Source organism: Lepisma saccharinum, chromosome 15 (genome assembly GCF_977018435.1).
Source record: "Lepisma saccharinum chromosome 15, izLepSacc3.1, whole genome shotgun sequence".
Taxonomy (NCBI): Eukaryota; Metazoa; Arthropoda; class Insecta; order Zygentoma; family Lepismatidae; genus Lepisma; species Lepisma saccharinum.
In genome coordinates, this window is record NC_139243.1 from 37983626 (window position 1) to 38006832 (window position 23207).

At 40.1% G+C, this 23207-nt stretch overlaps 1 protein-coding gene across 22 annotated transcripts in view; it reads left to right on the top strand.

The window, feature by feature from the left end:
* Positions 1-23207, top strand: part of Rbfox1 (RNA-binding Fox protein 1) — an 886300-nt gene that overhangs the window by 819446 nt on the left and 43647 nt on the right. For all 22 annotated transcript variants that reach the window (XM_083136853.1, XM_083136859.1, XM_083136855.1 and 19 more), the window contains one exon: positions 20939-21109. In XM_083136853.1, coding sequence (XP_082992979.1) covers positions 20939-21109 — 171 coding nt within the window. The remainder of the gene's footprint in view (positions 1-20938; positions 21110-23207) is intronic.

Here is a 23207-nt window from a genome sequence, read left to right on the forward strand (position 1 = left end):
GCTCACACAGCACACCCACCCCACTCCCGTTAACATCTTCGTTCGCGTCCTTTGGGGAATCCCTTGCGCCGACATCGCACAACATTGCGGCGTGATTTTTTGACAAGAGTGTACCCAATTTCTTAGTGGACAGCCCAACACCGACGACTTCTCTCCACCCGTTTTGCCATTATTCACTTCGGAAAATCATTTTCCCACGTTTTCAAACGTCAATAACTCTGCAACAAAGCCGTTTCCGGAATTTCGTTACATGAACTTTCCACCTTATTTTCACTCGTATAATCACCTCCCAAGCGTTGTAAACGAACTTACGAAACACCCTGTATACGTATTTGGGGGTCTTTTAATGACTTCTTGTGGCTTTCCTTAAATTTATCTGGTCGGACATCTCTTGAGCTATTTTGCCCTTGGCGTTTCCATTGCCTGTACTTTCCACGCTCTGAAAATGTAAACCATTTTAGTGACATCGTACGTGCTGTTACCGTACGGGAATACAAATGGATTACCACGATGACGCAGTGGTAACGTCGTCGCCTTTGTGATCAAAGAGTCTCGGGTTTATTATCCGGTAGAGGCACATACCGGTTTGAATCTTTTTTTAAACTGTAGGCCCAGTCCCGATTAGCATATCTGCGCATAAAGTTGACTTTAAATAACTCTGAACTCATTAGAAAGACGCAATAGTGCTTTGGTACTGCTACAATTATGAGAATTCTTTCGTCCTGAACATTCAGCTAGCTATATTCGCGCCTTGCTTGCATGCAGCTCAAAAGGAAAACTTGCTTGGAGATGGGCGGAACACGTGGAATGCCACGTCCACACAGAGCACGTTGGAATTTACTGCGTTCCTAAGGATTTTCAGGCGCGTATTTTTGGCGTTGCAAGTGCACATGGGCGCCGTCCTGGTAGTTTTCCGTCGGATTTTTCACAAGAAGGGAAGCGTGGAGGCTGGTTATTTTTATCGTTTTTTAACCTTCAGGCAATGCGCTTCTATCCTGCCAAGTTTCAGACTAACGTTCTTCAACCGAGTCGTTCGTTTCTACGAATGTTTTAGATTTTCGTTGCCCCACACGAGTCTAATCGACTTCCAGTCTCATGGTTTTAGTTTTATCTGTCTTGACTTTTCTTTCACTTTTAGCAAATTGCAATGGTGAAGATCATGATGATTAAATGAAATACCATTTCAATTCAGTACATTTGGAACTGTGCATATTGTGAAATTCAAAGATATGTGGAAGTAAATTGTTCATAAATTTTCATTCTTTGCTTTTTTTATAGGGTGTTACCTTCAACTATACGCCGTGAGAAGAACGTACTAAAAACTGTTCAGTTGTTCCTAGGAAATCAGAAATTTGTTCATTTTCGTGATAATACATGGGTGTAGCAAATTTTTAAAAAATCTACTTCAATACACGTGAATTATCCCTCATATTCATGGTCTAAGATGGGTATAGGATGGGATAAGAATCGTAACTCAGACATCTGATTGATCTGTTTCATGAGGGGGGACTACAATCGAATTTACAGGGTTTCCAATATTATTGTTTGGTAAGGTTATTGTCGAAGATACTGAAATTACATTTTCTGCAGTCTGCATTGTGCACTAGCGGGTAGGAAGTTGCAGTGAGAGCTTGCGAGTTGTGAGATGTACACCGTACCGCTTGTGTCCTATGACTGGTAAATCGTAAATCTATGATTCTGACGCAAAAGTAATCCAGGCTCGGTTGTGTGTGTGTGTCGAAATATATCGTGGGCATTCATCTTGTCTGCCAAAAATTATACAAAGCGAACTGAAACTCTCCTCCATGAGACTTTGCCATTGTAACAAATACTGCATGCCCCAGATATGCGTTTAGCATTCTTACTTCGATTTTTGCGGTGCTATGGCTTCCATCTCTTCGCCTATTCCTTAGAAAATGCCCCGAAACTTATCCGAGAAACGCCGTGATCGTGTTCTTTATATTTGTTCCTCTTTTATTCTCGAAGTATTCAACGTAATCCCTGGAATTAATGGTCCCGTTTAAACTTCTAAGCCAGGCTTAAGTCCACATCTGTGTGTGAGCGTTGGTGGTAGGTTTGCTTCAGAGACGGGTCGAGCCACCTCGAGGATGAACGTAAACAGTGTGTGATTGGCATATTTACACTTTCATCTTTGACGTCATTTTCACCAAAATCATTGGACTAGAAAAACAACTTTTCCTGATTTTTTTGTTGTTTATTTTACCACCTCTTAGATTTACAAACGAGCTGTAGAAATGAGTAGTAGTTTGTGCGTAGTATTTCCATGATTACTTTTTATTTATGAAAATGAGGAGAAATGTAAAGTTCGAACGTGTGTATTACCCTGAATATAAGTTTTGCCTGACACGCTGCACTGTCGACTTGTATTCAAGGTTTCCTGTGTTCGATTATAGGCAGGCGTCCAATTCAGTGGTTCTAATCACACTTTAAACTAGAACTCCACTCCCGATTAGCATCGTGCTTTATGTAGCGAGAATGGAATGTGTGTTCTCTTTTGTGCATTAATTCGAGAGTTATGATTATTAGCGTATCAGTATCGAATGTTTATTTTCTGATTTTAGAGTAATAATAATAATGCGTTTGAGAGTGGAGTCTTGTCGACCAGTGCCAATGTAGATCGTCTTTTGCACGTACTGGCAACACTGCAGAGTCCCCAGTCAGCTTTTGCTGGATATAATAGGACCTTCCCCAGTAACTCGGAATTAAGTAATTGGCTTTCATTAGCTTCAGCGTGGCACTTCTTTAAATTGGCGCGTTTCTGTGCCAGGAGAACTGAACCAAATCCTCTTTTGAAAATATGCAAACCGTTGAAGAGTGGTTTTTGGCTTTTTTGTGTCGCGATTTTATGTAATTTTCTTGTGTGAATTTTCTCGCTGGTTCACAGTCGCTAGTCACTTCAAGTTAATGACTAGGATAAGGATTATATTAAACTGATGAAAGACCAATGGGACACTCTTATTCCAGGAGTGGGACATGATCAATTATGTCAGCAAAAGTGGGTTTTTCATCTTTGCCGTCAGTGGAGTCAGTATTTTTCTGTTGGTGACTGCATTTGTGTTTTTTTTCTTATCGTTATTGCATTTCGGGGAATTCATGATGACTTCCTAGGGAGGTGACACATTTTTTTTCCAGTTCAATTACAGATAGGCAATTTTCCCAGCGAAGTAATAACTATTATTGTACTGACAAAGTAGCTCTATATAAACATTGACTTTCCCTAGATGCTGGAAATATTATTACTGTTATGATGGCCGTGTTCTCTTCTCTGCTTTCTCATATGCTATTCACAATGTTGCCTTTCTTTACAGTGCATTAATTAAAGTGAACACTTGTACGGCAATGAAAATATTGCATTATCATCTTAAAAATATTAGTTTGGTGTTCAATAAAAATGTGTTGCTGGCGGTTGGGATATTTGGGTGCCGGATACTATTTTTTTTTTTAAAAAAAAAAAATCAATCCCAGTTTCAATTTTAGCATGCTCGTTTGTCTATATGATCTAATTAAGTTGATTAGTTAAGTCAGTTTTACTACTTTCCACCCCCTGATATCCGAGCGTAGTCGGGACTCTTATCCAGAACCTTCGGTCACCCTGGCGGCAAGAAAGGAATTCGTTGTCACAAAACCTCTAAAGTTGTCGACAGTGACCTTCATTATTTATTTATTTATTTATTTATTTATTTATTTATTTATTTATTTATTTACGACTTTGTTTACATGGCGAAGTTAAGGCATTAATGCCTTCTCTTCCACTTAACCATTAATTACAGGGATCATTTTTTTCTTTGCAGTAAATTGTATACAATTAAAAAATAAAATAATAAAAGAAAAATAAAGTAGTGAAAGTAAAATGAAACTAAAAATGAAAGCAATACAGTTTGAATACGAGCAGTCAAGCCCTGGATTAACCATTAATTACGTACATTGCTCATTATTTTTACTAACACAATGAAAAAAAGTAGCTTAGAAGAAATTAAAAATAAAAGCAATACAGTTTCTACATGCACACACACACACACAAACACACATTCACACACAAGTACCTACATAGAAAGCATATTTCGTGGGCTAAATGTATAACGTATTTCTTTCTGGGAATTTAATCTAGGTCCAATTGTTTAGCATGTATAATTTTAATTGTCTTTTGAATGTTACAACTGAGGAGGAGGCTTGGGTTTCGGGGGGCTGTCTGTTCCAGTGTCCTGCAGAGGTAACGGTAAACGAATTGGCGTAGAAGTTAGATCTGTGGATAGGGATGGATAAGAGAGATTTTTCACGTGATCTGGTGTTGGGGGAGTGAAAGTCCGAAAGATATTGAAAGGTATTTTGGATCTTTTATATCTAGGGCTTTGTACAGTAGGACAAGGTTGTGGTAAATCCGTTTGTCACTTAATTTCAGCCACTCGACCTTCGCATAATACGGTGTCAAATGTTCTGAATATTTTATGTCGAAAACGAAGCGGACACAGGCGTTCTGGATTCGCTGAAGGCGTTTAGCTTGCTCGCAATTAACGTCCGAGTAAACAGTGTCACAGTAATCAATAATAGGGAAAACAAGAGATTGAACAAGTTTGGTTTTTATACGTTCGGGGAGGAAGTTTTTAAGCCGGTAAAGAGAGTGTAGTGCACCGAAAGCTCTTTTACACACGGAGTTTACGTGTTCTCTCCAGGTAAGATTATTGTTTAGTGTAATTCCCAGATTTTTAACCGTGGTAGAGAGAGGCAAGTGTTTATCGTTGACCGTAAGATTAGGGAGATTTAATTCGTCAATTCTGTTCAGAATCTTTGGGGAGCCTACGAGCATACACTGGGTTTTGGTCGGGTTGACGTGCAAGCCGTGGTCTACAGACCACTTGTTGATTTTTTTCAGGTCGTTGTTTAGACGTTCGGTTGCATTCAATATTTCTTGAGGAGGGAAAGAAAAGTATAATTGGAAGTCGTCGGCATAGATGTGATACCTACAGTGATTAAGCACCGACGGGAGGTCGTTAATATACAGTGTAAACAGGAGGGGGCCCAGTACGGTGCCTTGAGGGACGCCACAGGGGATGCTTTTCCAGGATGATCTTCGATGTGGGTCGACGACACATTGTTGACGTCCAGACAGGTAGGAACGGAACCAGTTAACCGTAGAGTTCGAGAAGCTGAATAGGGATGATAGTTTTGTGAGTAAAATTTCGTGATCAATGGTTTGGAAAGCTTTGGTAAAATCGAGAAGAACAAGGATTGTAAGTTGTCGATTGTCCGTGGCTAACCTAATGTCGTCGGTTACGCTGGCGAGAGCCGTGCATGTGCTGTGGTTGCTACGGAACCCAGATTGAAAGTGGTTTATTAGGTTATTTCGTGCTAGGAAGTCACGGGTTTGACCACTAATAAGATGTTCTAGAGCCTTAGACAGAGCTGGGAGGATGCTGATTGGTCTAAAATTGTTTAAATTGATTTCGTTGCTTGTTTTAGGTATAGGGAGTACCTGGGCGAGTTTCCAAAGCGACGGAAATGTGTCAGAAAGCAAGGAGAAATTGAATATGTCCGTGATGGGAATAAGGACATGGTGGAGGATTTTTTTTATCATGAGAATGGAAACTTCATCTACTCCTACGGCCGACGATTTTATCTTAAGTAATGATTTTCTAACGTCTTCCGGTGAAATCCAGGAAAAGCAAAATTTTGAAGCATTTGTGGAGTGCGTTGCGATGTTCCGAATAGTTTCAATTTTGACATTATTTTCAATAGTCGGGAGGTCACAAAAATGATTATTCAGTACATCTGGTGCAAACTTAGGAATGTAGTCGTCCTTTTTCTGTTTCCCAACACCTAGAATTTTCAACTTTTTCCATAGAACGTCCGGTTTATTTTGGTGGTTGAGCAATTCGTATGCGAATCGGCGCTTGGCTTTTCTTACCTCCTGATTGCAGCGGTTCCTCAGGGTTCTATAATTTTCGAAGCTGCATGTGCTAGAGTCACCTTTTTTTACGTCATTTCTGTATTTGGTGTAAGCTCTGTCTCTCATGACCATAAGTCGACGTACGTCGTCCGTCAGCCAGGGGGCGGGGGGACGTGAGACCCGTTTCTTTCTGACGGGAGCATGTTTATTGAACAGCTCAAGAATAAATGTATTTAACATTGAACTTGCTCGTCCACTGTCGGTAACGTGCTAATTACGTGCCACGGAACGAGTGCAGCGTCTTCGTTCAAGCGGGTTTCGTCAACGTTCTTTATGTCCCTGTAAGATACTTGTTTAGGCTTAAATTTTGGAACGCGGATGTTATATGATACGTGAATTAAATCATGATAGGAAATCCCAGGTACCGGAATTTGGCCATGGCTCGTTACGCGATTTTCGTCCGAGACCAGAATGACGTCAAGCCAGGAGTCTTCATTAAATTCCATTGCAACGATAATCTTATTCCATTTACTTTCAAGTTAATAACAACTATCTTAATTACAGAAAGATTATTATAATTCGAAAAGCATATATTAAAATGATTCTTGGGAGTGGTAATCGGTAGAGAGGTGTGGTGGAACTTAGTCAGAGGTTGTCTATTAGCTCGGTTATTTCTATAGTAACTGCATGTTATGAGAAGGACCCAGTTTCAAACCATTTACTTAGTCACTATTTTCAATTTGCTTTTTATGACATCGGAAACTTTCTCATCGTCGCTTCCAAGTACAATGCGAATTATTTAAAATCTAGAAAAGAAACCTACAAAGAGTTAGTTTGCACCCAAAAGGCAGGCTTGCGTTATAAGTTATTTCTGCATTCTTGGAAGAAATTTGCAGAGTGAATGTTGATAAATGGTTTGTTTGCGTGCCGGTAAGTAAACATCCTCTATTATCCAACGAACAGCGCATGACATTGGTGGTAACCTTATGTGGTATCAGTCTTACATGAAAACATAATTGATATGGTTGCCAAAAATGCTTATGTTGCGTATAAGAAATGGAGTATCTTGCTATCACGAAAGTGAAGGTTAGCTGCGACGTCAGTAATTCCCTTAATAAAACTACTGTAAATACAGTTAGTTTTTGGAAGAACTGGAACGTTTGTCTTCAGTAACATCGTGCAGTAGGACGAATAAATATTACCAGGTCGATTGTCCTCGCATTTTCATTCATATATCCATCATGTTTTTAGTGGGATCCATTGGGATTTTCTGAAGATTGTGCAGAGGCCTTGAACTGCGTTGTTGGTGTTTTGTTTCGATCCTTGAACCTTGTATTGCGCAATACAAAGTGATTGAAGATGGCAATGGACGATTTATCTGATAGCTAGTATTTCTGCCTCTTACTCGACGAGAAAGAACTTCTATGAACAAAAATTGGTTATGTAAAGCACTTCATTCTGTTAAGAATTTTTGTATAACTTTACTTGGCGTGCAGGTAGTAATTTCTAGCTTCACCCCCTTTCTTTCTCTCCTTCCCTCTCTTCTTCTTTCTCTTTCCAAATAGTTTATGTCTGAAAACATATCCACCTAGGGTAAGGATTCTTGACTCTAAATAAGAATCCCAACACGAAGTTCATAGTGGTTCAGTGTTCACTCAAGTTACCTTACTTCAAATAGTTGCGGAGGATGATTCGAAAAATCTATGGATACTCTTATGGCAGCTTAGATCAAATTTAATTACCATTCACTCCTATCGTATGCCTTCTCCAGATCCACAAATACTATAAATACTTTCTTTCTGTAGGTATCTTTCGTCATAAAACTTTCTAAATAAACTTTCGGCTTGTCTACTCAAATGAAACAAATGCACTTCGGCCTGGAACACCTGAAAGGGAATATTTCTTCCCTTTAAAATCTTCGGCGAAACAGGAAGACACGTACAGGGGTGCCAACCCCTCTCCCTCGCAATAAACAGGGATGAAGAATTGACAACAGGGCTCAACAGCTATTCCTTGGTTTTTGAGTGCTTGACAGGAATCTTTCTGCTGCCTTGATCCGCCCGGACTCTTTAGTTATCATACAACGCTTTGATTCCTTGGTTTGAACGAAATCAAAGACATTTCTACTATGTTGTCCCATGGTCGCGATTAAACTAGAAGGGTAGGATTGCGAAAGAGTCGAAATAAGTTTCAAGTCAGAATCTGAAAGAAACTTACACAAATTATGTTAGTGGTGGTTTTCGGCAAACTGTTCAAGGTGTTTCGTGTATCTCATTTCTCGCATTTATGGTACCACTTTTCGGTTATTGCTTAAGTGCCGAATATTGCCAATCCAGTTTCCTTCTCACATCGACGATTTAAAAAAAATCCTCCTTTCATAATTTTCTGTTAATTTTTTTTCGTTAGTACTAGCTGGCAAAATGCGTTTGTTAGATTAATTTATTCGCAATGCATATGAAACATTATTGCCTGTCCAGACCTTTCGGCGCACTGCATTGAAAATATTCTTCTTTCCTGATGCGAGTGTCGTACTCCGTGGCCCGTTGAATTTGTCATGCCGACGTGATGGTGGCCCAAAAGGGGCGGGCACTTGTAAAATATGAATGGTTGAAGTTGAAGATACCCAGAGGCTGGAATTGTTGCCATCTTTCAGTTGCCAGGAGCGTCTGTTAGGAGATTGGAAGTGTTCCAGGAATTCCATCAGATTCGTTGACATGCAACCTGGCTCAGACAGCAGAGCGCAGGATCCATTCGTCTGATTTATCTGCATTTGAAGCGTAGCCTCATCTCTGGACAAAAGTAGTACGGGTAAAACGAGGGAGAAGGTCGTAATGGAAAATACAGTTTTCTCCAGATTCGTATGGCCTTCACGTGCCTACCAACGACAAATGCGGAGTGTGTACCCACAATTAGGTCAGCATGGAAAAATGCGTATCCTAGCCGAAGATAATAGTATAATTTCTGATTGTCTAACTGTGCGATTATCTATATAAAGTAATTAATAAAAACAATAAATATTTAAGGGGCTGCAATTCACGTATCCAAACAATTTGAAAAGCCAAGGATATCCAGAAACCCTCGTGATAGGCCCAGTCGGAAGAGAGGTTGACAGGCGAGTCCCTTCATAAGCAGCGATGATCTTTACACTCCTTCTCCCCCTTTTCCCACTCTGATGGCACACATTTGAGGCTTTTGTATCCTAGACACTTCTCATGCTATTTGAAATGCAAAATGTCTCCCAATGTTGTCCTGACAAGAACCTTTCAGCGGTTTTATTTTAGGGACTGCTCAGCCTGAATCCCTTCTCTATCGAAAATGAAGTTATAAGTTCTTAGGGCTCCCCCGTAACCAAATGGTTATTGCTCTCGCCTCTAGTGCGAGCGGTCCCGGGTTCGATTCCCAGGGGGGAGCCCCAAAATTTCGGCGTTGACCCAGCGTCGTGACGACAATTGGGGAGCTACTTGATGTAGTAGCGGGCTCCGGTCTCGAAAGCCCGGAAATGGCAGCGATGGGACTCGATGCGATGACCACGCGTCGCCCAATGAAAGAAGCCCGCCCCTCTGGCAGGCTTAGAGGGTTGTTGTGCCTGGGGTTTAGCTTTTCTTATATGTTCTTATTCACTGCTCTACTTTACGAATACCAATCCAGTAACATTGACTTGTCATTTTAAGACATTACAGTTTGGTTACTGAAGACTGACTGACTTTCTGCTCAGTCGTATTTAATCGGATGTGTATATTCGGGGAACGGTCGGAATATGGCCCTCGTGCGAAAATGTTACCGTTCTTTCGGATGATACATTACGCATGCACCTAATGGGAAAAACAACTGTGATTGGGTGCTGGGATTGTCAGACTTGATTACCTGTTCCAAGCTATTTCGACCGTTTCGTATTGTTTCATTCCGCTTGCTGATGGTGTTTGCAAACAGTGGCCGCTCCGCGCCTTCAGTTGCGATGCGCGGTGATGCGGTTCCTATTCCATGCACGTTGAAGGTGGAGGGGAGATGAGGAGTAGGGGTGAGTACATTTAAAATGTCGGAACATTCTGTGCGGATTTCCAATCGCTGTCCACTCCGTGATTTAGTTGCTCTCGTTTGCAGTTGCGTCATGTCCAAGCGAGATTGTGATTCCGCTTCATGCGATTTGCGAAGATTGAGCCGTAGGGAGGGGGGCACACACTGGAATGAATTCGCTCTCTGTCGAAAACGGATTTGTTCCGTTGTCCATTTCAGCCGGAGAAGTGGAGGGAGGGGGCATTGACGTAAACACTCCATGAACGTTATTCGATTATAACGAGCGGCGCAGTATGTCGTGGAAAAGTTCGCATTGTTACAGCTGCGTTGCATAAATGTGCATTATTATTGCATTTGCATTTTCAATCATGAATGAGATTCTAGTCGAGGTACGCAATCCGTTATTCATTCTCTCGTTCTCTCTCCCTCCCTGTCACGCGCACACACACATACACACAAAATCAATCCGTGTTAATTTTTGCTGCTGATACCATCTGTGCATTCGTCTATTTCAAACTTCGTTTTGGTGAAATATTTATATCATTTCCACCTGATTGGTACAAACAATAATGATATACACACTCATTTATTTTCTTTGTGCGAGTCCAATCATATGGTTATCGTCAGTGGGAAATGTGATATGGATGTTTCATTTAATGATTGATTGATTTTGCTGTTTAAAGTGGGATCCCAACTACTTGTGCCTCCACCGGGGATCGTACCCGGGACCCCTTGATTACAAGGCGACGACGCTACCACTGAGCCATCGGGGAGGCCCAATGTTTCATTTAAATTACTTGATTACAGAAAGCATGTTTTTGTTAAGAGCATAGGAAGTATGTCTGTTTCTTTCTATCTATTTAACTTCTCCAGATTACTCTTCTCTTTCACCTTTGTATTTCGAAAGGTTAGCACTCGACAACTTTCATATTGAACGCAAGAAAAAATGTAATTATAAAGCAAGAAATCAAACATGATCCTGTGTCGGAGATTTGAAATTCAACCTTCCAATTGCAAAAATAGAATCCAATTTCCGGTTACGGTATTCGAAAATGTCACGTAATAAAAACGGGCATTTCTCTAGAAACTCTGGAAGATTTATCGATTTTCTCTGTTCGGAGAAAATGGCATTTGAAATGAGTTCCCATTGCTAACCCGGCTAATTGTATGAGTATAATGTTGTTTAGCACTAATGCGAGATATTAAGGGGTTTTCATGAACTGTCGCACGTTTAGATAACCATATTATTGCGAAGCACGAGTTCCCATTACTAGCATCCATAAGGGTCAATTTGGTTCGAATCTCAATGGCGGACAGACCCTTATGACTAATATATTGAACCAGCTGTCGTAAAGTTGGATCGAAATTGCGAGTGAGCTGACAGGCCTATTAAACGTTATGCTGTTTGAGACAATGCTGTAGCTATCAGTAATATACGTACCGGTGGTTGATGAGAGACCAAATTTGTACCTGATGAACAATGTGCCTCTTGTATGGTGCCCTAGAGTGGATTTCGATTGGCAGTGCTGCGAGATTATCTTCAGTAGAAGCTTTCTTTATAGTGGAACCACAAGCAAAGAAACCTGCGACTCCTGTGCACCGTACTCCCGCTCGGAGGGGAGGCGGAGAGTGGACCATGCTTCCTTATGGCCCGAGCTGGACGGAGGAAGGGAAAGCTGCGCGGGGACTTTTCGTCCAAGGTTTTTTTTCCTTGTGGTCGCTCTATAGCAGGGTGCGAAATCATTTAAGACTGGTGGGGGTAGAAAGATCTTAATCTACAACCCCGCCTCCCCACAAACATACATATAAATTATAAGATATACATATTTATAATGTTATTAAAGGTAAAAATAAATTACTAAATTAAGAATATATAAATTTGTTACTTTTAAATATATCAGATATTATAAAGTAGCGAACTACGTCCTTTACTAACTGGTTAAAGATGTTAATAAATTATGAAATAGTTGAAGTGGTTTTATTATGTGTAAGTTTTTTATTAAATTTTTGCTTTATGTTAATCAATTAAATTTCATAGTTATTATTGTTTTGCATCCTTGTTTTACTTTTATTGTTTGTATTCATGTAGATTTGTTAATGATCTCTTGAGAGAGAAAGAGCATTGAACACTCACTAGTACAGTATATTTGAAATTAAAAGTAATTGTTTATCTTTTGTTTGTTGTAACAAAAACTCCCCCCCTAAAGTTTTTTGTGGGGGTAATTTTGAGGCCAATATTGTTGGTGGGGGAAATCCCTCCCAGGATTTCGCACCCTTTTCTATAGCATGTTGCAAATTCTTTGGCCTGTATTTTCTCCCCCTCACACTTTGTTACGGCCTAACACGACATAGTTATTAATAGCCTCCTCTAGTTCGCTGCACTTGCGCGTCAAGTTGCTTACACGGTGCAACACCGACGCGTCTACTTCGTTGATTTGGTGTCAAGTAGTGTATTGCCAGCACCGTTTTCACTACGTTCTGGAGCTGTGTGGTGTATGATGATCACGTGGTGCGTGCTAACTAATCAAATGAACGTTTAAAGCAGCAGACAGGCATTTGTTGAATCTTCTGAACCTGAACACCGCTATCAGTCTACTTCGTTGAACGTCATTTCCTTGCACCAGCTTGACACCGGGATGCGCCTGCACTACACCTAATGTTAAAAAGGGCAGCGAACTAGACTGGGATAATAACAGTATCGATTTATGGGGCCCAAATGAAGAGGAGAGAAAAAGGTTACTGACGCTCAAGGTGGAAGATGAAGATGTTTTGTCTATTCTAATTTGAGGTTAGAGGTTTTCAGGAATTAGGTATTCGAATAAAGTATTAATTTTAAAAATCCATTTTACTAAGAACTTGAATCTCTGAGCGAAGAACTACTGGTGCCTGTTAACGTTACATGCTTATCGGCAAGAGATGATCGAAAAGTAAGGGGTGGGGGTAGAGGGGAGTTACGTTTCATGGACATGGGTGGAGGTCCAGCTTCCTCTTCCTCAAGGATGCCATTCCAGAAAGATCTCTATGTTTGGCATGCGACTGCTTGCACGACTGGATTTCAGAGCTGTCGTGTAACATGCAGGACTACGGTACGTTCCTGGTGGATTAGTAATTACAGATAATTCTCAGAAGCCTTCAGCTATGGTCTTATACTCTTTTCCATTGTACTCTTAGAAAGATGGTTTTTCATTTTTTTCTTTGAAGTTGGTATGAGAGTTAACCCAGCCACGATCCTGCTACAAATCATCGCTTACTTTGTAAACGTAAAAGTGTAGCTTTGCATGTAACATTCTAGAAAATCGCCGCCTACATATGTACGTAACAAAAAGTCGCGAAAGTTGTGTGACTCCCTCATTGTGGAAGCACAGTTAAATTGACTTGTTCTTTTAATTAAATAATTTTGATAGTCACACACTCTAGGCAATGATCAGAATTTTACCAAATTCATCTGATAACTGAATAACTTGTACTTACATAGAGTTTTAATAACATCGTAGTTATTTTTCATCGTTCTTAAAACATATCTTGAAACATGACTAATATATGTAAAATTATATAACTTTTTTGAATCACCTAGTTTAGATTTCACAAGAAAAGTGTCGAAGAACTTAGTTGGACCAAATTTTATTTGTAGAGTGATGCTTTCGAAGGCTATTCTAGGTGTCTAAAACTTCGTTTTGTTTTCCTTGTTTAGAACTCATAGGTCTAAGTACAATAAAGAACCCTGTCTTGTGTGAACCTTTATATTATCTTTAAATTGCAAAAAAATGGATAAAATGTCTATAACAAATCGTTACACAAACTACACTTCTTCGTAAGGCAGACATTGTGGATTTTGTGCGGGTGCAGGAATTTAGAGAGACCCTCTTTTTCTTGGTGTGGTAATAAAAAAAAAAACTAGTCTACATTTGTAAGAAGGAAGGAAAAACCTAATTTATTAAAATTCAAGAGGAGAAGCTGGTGTTCTGTTCACGAGGGTGGTATTTCTAGCACCACGCCCACAGTAATGCATAAACTTCAAAGGAATAGAAAAAAATCAAGAGATTTCCAAAGCAAAACATACGTATTCACACATTATCCGTGGCATGTCCTGTGTATAATGGCAGGGTGAAATCATAACACGTGTACAGAACGAAATAAAACTGAATTGGGTTACCGTGGGGAATGAAAATCGCGCTTTTCGCTCAATGCTGTGTCGTTTTGAGGGCGGGGAGGTGAATTCATTTGCATATACCCTGTGTGACGCGATTACCAAGCAGGTCGTGGATCGATCTGCAGAGAGAGGATGTTTCTGTTCGGTAGGTCACTGGACCAATTTGTGTGGAGTGGTTCTTCAATGTTTTTACCCCCGAGTATGATTATATTTGTATCTCCCCTTCCCCCAAATCTGTGGTTGGTCTATTTATTCTTAGGCGGGAACGGATTTGTATGTAGTAAAATAAATATTTAGTTATTTTCACCTAAATATGTACTGAGAATTGTAAAAGTTTACCTTCTTACTAATATAAGACACTACAAGACATACATAATAAGCCTATCTTTACATTAATTGTAAAACAACACAAAATGTGTTTTCATTTTCTGTTTCCCAAAACAATGAATAACAAAATTTTGTTTTATGTTTTCGAACGGGAATTTCCTCCTGTCGTCTCTTAAGATGGATTTATATTGACTAAAACTACGTTCAATATCCCAAGAAGTACTGGGAGCGCATTTCAAAGTTGTCAGTTATTCGCAGGAAATTCATCCGACTCTTTCGGTCACACGGGGACATGTAGTTATTGCGCGAATATGGAGTATATGTTGAGAAATGTTCTGAAATATGGAAATAATATTCTAAAGTAATTGGGACAAGAATAAATTACAGGGTACCATAAACTGTAAGATATTTTCTAATTGTCGAAGTGATAATTTTCCACTTGCTTGCAAAAATTATGATATGCATAATAGGAAAAAGAAAAAAAAGGTAAAGTTCCCCGTGCATATAGCATCGTTGCATGAAAGCGCATTTAAGGGATGTGGTGGTAGGGTCGCACACATTCTCAATCTAGGCCATTTTGGAGCAGCACCACTCTCCGGCCGCCTTTACCCTCCAGGGTTGCTCACAAGTACCCATTGATTTGAGGCTGGGTGAGCCCCAGAGCCGCTTTATGCAGGAACGTGGCCAATAAAATTCCGACCCATAGATCACTCACCCGGGAAATCGAACCCCGGTCTCCCGCGTGGAAGTCAGACGCTCTGTCGATTCGACTACTGCGGCTCTTTATTATTCATTATTAATAATATGAATGTACATTTATGCAACGCAGCTGTAACAGAGCGGGCTTTTCCACGAGATGCTGCTCCTCTCATTATAATCGAATAATGTTCATGAAGTGTTTACGTCAATCTGAGCATAAAATTTGACAAACTTTTTGTTTCTTTTACCAAGAATACTGAAATGAAAAATTAGAAATGTCTAAATTTCACAAAAGATAAAAAGCATATGCCTCTACTAATGGGGAACGAGAAAAAGTTTCACGGTTGATAGAACGGTATTCCCTATCGGGGATAGATTCTCGGATAACTTGATAATGACGCTAAGTAGGTGGGAAGGATCTTCTTGGCGATCTTTTCTCCAGGATCCTTCTTCAATGAGTGAACCAATTGAAGCCGTTGCGTATATTTCTGTTCTGCAAAGACTCACCCCCCCCCCCCCCCCCGCCTTTCTCCTCCTCCATCCGGAAGGGCGCCGCTGGATTGAGAACACCTTCACTAATTAAGTGAAGTATAATTTCCCGCAATGACCCACTCCGCTTTTGTCAGAGGAGGATGCAGGGAAAATCTACACGAAAGAAATTGTGAAGGAGTTTCGATTTAAAACGACTTCTTTTGCGAGGTTTTAGTGAAATGACTTCGACTTTCGTTGCTTATCGCCTCAATTAATTTGTTTCTTGAAAGGACGCGCCGAGTTGCGTCTCGGTTGGCGCTCCTTTGTGAATCTGAAGAAAGCGACATTGTTCTCCTTCATCTTTCTTGCGGAGAAAATGGCAAGAAGGAGCCGTGGTAGAAAGAAACGAATGGAGGTCTATTAAGCTGACGGGGGAAACTTGGACTGATATGATTAGTCTGTAACGTTCTGGCAACAGTGCCAAAGGATATACTTTTTTTTGTTTTTGTATGTACCCAAAGTTTGTTTCTTTTGCAATGTTTGGAAAGTTCCTTTTTAGAAGTATAACTGTAAAGACACTTTTCTATGTACTTTGAGCTGAAAAGTATCACACTCCTATTATATTATTCATCCCTACTCCTACTCCTTTTCTTTTTCTTGCTTTCTCCCCAAGTTTTCTATTTCTGTATTGTTCTCTCCGTGTCTTCTCCGTCGCTACCCACCCGCACCTTCCCAACTCACAGTGGTCGGCCCGTGGGACCCAAATCCACCTAATAGTTTCTCATGTTCAAATTATTATTATTATTATACGTATGTTGTTATCGTGATTTGTGGTACAGTGCGTATTGAAACCAGTAAACAACAGATTTTAAGAAAATATAGAAATAATGATATAAGTTGGTGTGGATGAGTTTCGTGGTATATGGAAGGAAGGATTTTTTTTTTTTAGCCCAATCAATATTTTTCAAAAGTTGGCCCACCTGCCAACTTACACTGCGAGCTGTAAACAATGTACAAAACCAAAATTAAAACTGAAATCTGTATGCGCAGTCAAAGGTAGTGGGAATAACATTAGAGCTAGTTTGACTTTCTGTTTAAGTCCACTTTGTGGCTAATTTGGTCTGGACCTACAGTTTAAAGTGGAATCCGAACCACATTGTGCCTCCGTCATGTATCGAACCCAGGAACCTCTGATTTGATTACAAGCCGACGTCCTTACCACTACACCATCGGAGAGTCAATAACATTAAATCATGCGTTGTCTTAATGTAGCACTCAACACAGTCCGGATTGTAGGCGAGGTTACTTCTACAAAAATTACGCCACTCTATCGAAACTAGAGAAGACAAACTAACGAAGCAGACAAGTATTTTAATATTTTGATTTCATTTGTTTGCATTTTGATAATTATTCCCGAAAAGTATTCAGTTTTTGATTTGGTTTATTTTACTTCGCTTTTCTACCACACTCTCACAAACACCCATGCCGGGATTCGACCCCGTGACCCCTGGCTTTGTAGCGCGATGTTCTAACCACTCCGTCGGCAAGTGTTCACTCTTTTCGAAGCTTCAGGGGTAATGCCCATTCAGTGACAGTAGTAAATGACCACGGACATCAGAGGAGAACGTTTTGTTCAATGTTTCAAGAGAATTACCACTGGGACACTTGCACCAATTTCTCCTGAACTCGCGTAACAACCTAATGAAATCAAGTAACAACCCTCGTACGTGCCACGTTTTTAATAATGTTGTGCGCGGTACAGAAAGGATTGGAACGCACATCGAGTCTCCCCAGGGTTTACCTGATGACGCCCCGGGAGACGAACAGCATCCGTCAGAAAATTCCATAACTTGTATGCGGATCGACGTCCGTCCAGTGTCCTCTGCCAAACTTCATTTCCGATCTCCATCCCCGCCCGTTAAGTGCGCCTGTTATCTCCCTCCCTGCAGAACATCTCGCACGGTTGTGTAAAATCGATTAGCATCGTCGCGGGGCGCAGTCGACACTCATTCAAAGCTTCGGAGAAGAAATTGCTTCTGACAGAAGGAAGTGTATGTTGTTTGCAAACAAATTCTTAACTCGTGGATGTTCTCTCTCGTATATACATCACGACCTTACTATTTAATATTTTAGTGTTGTTACACGAAATGACATTTTCCTTAGTCGTATCGCTGGTGACAATTTGCGCAACTGCGAATTCTCATGTACAGGATGTCCAAATGTTGAAAATAAATTTTGGACACCTTGTTTATGCGACGGTGCATAAGCAAGGCCACAAGCGATCTATTTCCATACTTTATTCTTATTTCCATTGCAAGTACGATGTACACGATCCTTGAAACATCACTGCTTAAATAGTAATAATAAATGTTAAGGATTTCTATCTGGTTCCCAAGGCGACCAATTCTCCGTTCTGCGCGCTCGGAAGGAAAGTTCATTGAACCATTTTGTTTTTTGACTATTCTCGAGAAAGTAATGTTCGTGTTTTGATTCTTAAAAAGTCCCTTGTCACAGCAACATCGCTTCGGATAAAACACTCTGAAGACTGATAGTGTCGAGCATATGAAAAAAAAAAACCGGGAAAACTAGCCCTGTAAGTGCTGGAGAACACTTGAACACGTACAACGAAAGGCGCGCACGCTGAAGATTTTTGCAGTACTGATTTTATATGTAATGAAATGTTTTTGAGCATCGCATCGTGCCAGACTTGGAGATTATATGCATAGAAACGGAGTCAAACCTTTTTCTCCCAAAAAAACACACATGTTTCCAATTATTTCTTGTTTCTGTAGAATTTTTACACAACCCAGTCGAGTAAGCCATCTTCAATATTCTCTTCTGTAGTAGAAAATGAATCGATGTGCAGCTTTTATTTATTAATGCCAGAGCAGATGTTGTCAACGCTTCCGGTCTAGATCCACCCACCATCATAGAGCTGAGGCTGTACGTAGATCTCTCAGCTGTTCAGAGTTCGAGAGAGAGCTTACTCTATGAATTACACAAATCAATAGAAGAAAGAAAATGTTCTCGGTTAAAGGATATTTGCCCAGTGAAGAGGTAAAGGAGTGTTGTTGAGGGGTTACCGTGTCATAAATAATTAAATATAAATAATAGTGCAGATTTTCAATACTTCAGTTCAAACTCTACTGTTTGAAAAAAATGATGAGCGCGTTCCAGATGTCTATATCAAACTAGATAGGTAGAAAAGCTCGGTGATATACATACAAAAAGGAAAATAAAAGTATTTGAAGTCTTTCACAAATATTAATTAACTGAATATGATTTTTAAGTGAAGTCCAGTCGAGATTGCCATGTTATGATTAGTTTTTTATATATATAAGGAGGAAAATATGTGCAGAAACGAAACAAAATAGTTCATTCGTTAATAACGCCATTTTTCACACCCAAAAATATTCTAAAGAATATTTTACTTGATTTGATTGTAATTTATTATTATTTATTATTTAGCGTCGCTTTTCTACCACTTTTAGCTAATCGCGACGATGAGGATGAGTAATGATTTGATGAAAATGATGATGGGACAGTCACAAAGAATGCCCGGGCTGGGATTCGAACCCGAGACCCCTGACGTCGTAGTGCGGTACCTTACAGTAATTATACGTATTTTGTTCTCATAATGATTTATTTATATAAAGGATATTTTGCCTTGAATAACTTGTACCGTAATGAAAACATACTTTAATCTTCATGTACTTTTTTATTTACAATAAAAACATGCATCGGCTCGCTATGGACATGTCGAGACCACATAACGTATTTTTAAAAATGATTTTTTTTCAATGCTAATGTATGGATAGTCTCTTAATTAAATTGGTTAATAACCAGTTTTTTTCTTTTTATTCCCCGAGGTGGTTGCCAGTTACGTCTGTAATTTTGAGTACCCCTGGAACGGTTATGTTTTCCATCCCCATAGTTTCAAGTTGTTGTTTTTTTTTTGGGGGGGGGGGGGCTAAGAGCAGAGGGAAGGATGCAAACCCAGGCCAGATTAGTTCCGTGTTTGCGGGCAGCGGACCGTCCTTGCCAAAGCACTTAGTGGTGCTCGCCCGTTAAGAATGGGCGCTCGCAACTTATTGCCGTGCGTCGGTCGGGAACAGAAGCACTCGGAGGCGCAGTAATTAGTAAAAAGCCCAGCGCCGAGTGTTTTTCTGGCCGCGGTCGGAGAAGCGCGGGAAATGGAAATATCGATTGGCGGGGTTGGTTGGTCTTCTGGATAAAGGTTGATGACATTTGCCGTCTCGGTTGAATCTGAATTAATTGCACGAATTGTTCGGAGCGGAGAAGTTGTAATAAGTTCATTTACTGCAATTTTATAGCCGACTGTAAGGAGCCCTGAAGGTGGCATTACATTGCAAGGTCGTATTCTGTGATGACATCATTATGTCGTAGCTCGATATTAAGCGACCGTAATTCTTAACAGTTTGTGTAATTATATAATGAAGAGCACGTAAGAAATTTTGATCTGATATTACGAGTCGCGGTGTGTGCCCCAGCATGTAGTCTTACTGCATCCTCCACTCATAGCATTAGCCAGTGGCGACGATTAGGAGAGGAGGCCATTTGCCACCCCTGCTTTTTGTCACTTATTGCAAAGATCTCAATATAGGTATCACAGTTCTGTTTCTATTTATACCAGAAGTCTTCTGAACAGGCGGTCGGTTTAATTCTGTTCGGCTGCCATCCATGGACGTCCGGAAGGGGGGGGGGGTCCCTCCCGGAAAATGAATGCCCACCTAAAATTATATATTTCATACACAATTTTATTTGTCAGAGTAACTTGTTAATTATTATAAGTGCGTTGAAATAATATAATTTCATACTTAAGCAGTTCTTTTTGAGGAGGCATTACTATTATAGACTTCATAGTATGCAGCGGATACAGCAAAGCTTTTGTTAAGTTGCCCAATCTTGTGTGCTACAAACTCTCATACTTCGTCACACGTATACGAACAAGAAATTGTTGGTGCATGTTCAATGTAAAGTGTTGATTTTACTGTAGAAATTATTTTTAGCCTTGAATTTTTCAAAATTTCCCCTTGAGAAACTGGAATTATACTTTTATATGTAAAGACGAAGTAAATCGTCCATGTCTACGATGAAATGTAAAGCATTGGTCACGATAAGGTCAAGATGGACGGAACACCGCAAATGGCCTCGTTACCTTGAAACTGCATTGTGTATGTGCACTGTGAGGGCACAAGTTCCTATTCAAGCTGATGGTTGATATTAATGGGTAAGGCAAGATTTGCTGCAAATTGGCATCATTTACCTTACATGTTTGTCTATGTTTTTATGTCTTTCTGTGGTAGTATTGAATCAACTAATACTAATCCCTGTGTTTTCGTTTATTTCAGCAAACCGAGCCCGAAGCAGACACGCCGGCGTCCCAAAGTGCAACGCAGACATCAGCAGTAACGGTAGCAGCGACGGCCGCCACGGAAGCTCCCAAAAATCAGGCGAAGCGTCTCCATGTATCGAACATCCCCTTCCGGTTCAGGGATCCCGACCTCAGGGCCATGTTTGGGGTGAGTTGCGCACGTATTTCAACCCTGTTTTTCAATGGTATGAATTTGGCGCATTTATTTTTATTATAAGTTAAGGGCAGCGGTGTATGTTATAGTAATGTGACCCTGGAAAGCATAAATATTGGAACTTCAATCTTGACACCTGCCCATATTCACTATGTACTGTGTACTTTGGTATGATCTCCCACAGAATACTTTCACAGAAATTGTAATTTTTTAAAAAAAAATATTTTGTGGGATAAGTATCTAAAGATTGTAATTTTGAAGGGCAGGTAAAAATTTTCAGTCTGCTATTACCATTGAATTAGCTTGAAAATTTGTGTAATTTTTATGGGGATAGTATAGATTCCCTTCCTTCCCTTAAGTGTTGCCACAACAGGAAAGTACATTTTCCTTTCAAAGGTGCAAAATATAATTGTCTCCAAGAAAGTAAAATTTATTTAAGTCTGCTTGGCTTAAATATGTGATTTGGTTATCTTCAAAATTCCCTGCAGTTTCGATATATTTCATGAAAATACCTTTTCGACCTAAAATTTTCCGTCACTAGAGAAATTTCCCTTCATGTGGCAACACTGGTTCCAACATCTAATCTTCTGGATTGTAAATAAACCTGGGCACTGCTAGACATGAGGGGAATTAGAGAACGTTCGAATGTCTACAACTCTGTCTGAGCAAAGTTGAACATGCGCTGCGACGCCAAGGGTCCAGGTTTCGAATCCCGCTCGGGCTTTGTTGTTTTTTGAATGTCCATTCATCAATTTCATCACTCATCCCAATCTTCGCAAATTAGCCAAGAGCCACAAAACGCGAAGTACAATAAACTAAATCAATCAAAGTTGAACATGTTAGACATTTCTATATGTCAGCTGGAGTGTCGGTAAGTGCTATATCCAGAGTTTCCAGTCTGAAGAAGGCGTAAGGGATGTGTTTAGTGGTGTGAAGGTAAATTTAGAAAAGAAATTAACCAACTCGTGCTGATTCCATGGTGTTTGCCTCAACGCTCAGCCTTTTCCAGCGCGAAATTTGAAATTATGTCCTGCTTACAAATAAAATTTAATATATCTGAGACTAAGAATAATATAACCCTAATTTATATCTCGTTTTGTTCGTCATAGATCAGGCTATAAGGCCATCTTAATAGGACTGGTTTGTGTTAGTAAATAGAAGAAGAAGAAAAAGTAAAAATCCCTCTTTCCCCCCCCCAAAAAATATTTTTTGTCCCCCACCCCTCCACTACTGAGGGTTTCTCCCGTCTCCAATTACGCCATACATACAACCATGGCAACAATCAATGGATTCTGTTATTCTTGGCAGCCTAGTCTGTCCAGGAGTGCTCCAGTCACACACCGAACCCGTTCCCACCATACCTGAACCCACTTGCGAGTTGGCTTCCATTCCTGTACATCCACTCTACATAATAGTCCGTTGTGATGCAATTCTGTACCACTGACACACACTGCTGCACGTTCCAATGCACTACGCTGAACTAATCACTATAGTTTACTCTGTCACCACATGTGACACTACCTCGCCACCGACCCTATAATTTCAGTTTCTACGGATCAAAGCAATGGTCAGAGTAACCCATTGCAAGCATATGGATATTACCTCGTATTTTCGATGAATTTCACGCTAAACTCCCAATAAGCATCCTTCCACCATCAGTATTATTTACTGGTGAATGGCTCAACCTGCAAGCAGGTTGGTCATAAAGGACGTAGCACAACTTCCCGAATGCAAATAGTGATTGTGCTCACTTGTCCAAAGACGCCGCATTATTCCATAACTATTTCCACGATGCTTGCATACAGGGTTATTCTGCTGTAAAATTAAACACACTCGATGTTTATTTTGCTTCCCCATACATGCCTAAGCCATAGATGAAACACTTCTCTCACGCGGATGTAAGGTTTTGTTTGTCGAACAATAGAAAGTAAATGGCTCCTCTCTTATTAAATATGTTGTTCTGTTTCCTGTTCTTTCTTCAGCCAGATACTATAGGAGGTCGGTGACGTTGAAGCTGCAGGCATAAATTCCAGAGTCCAATTACAAGCATGTATTTTTTTTAGACTGAACATTGCAATACCTGTTAATTTTC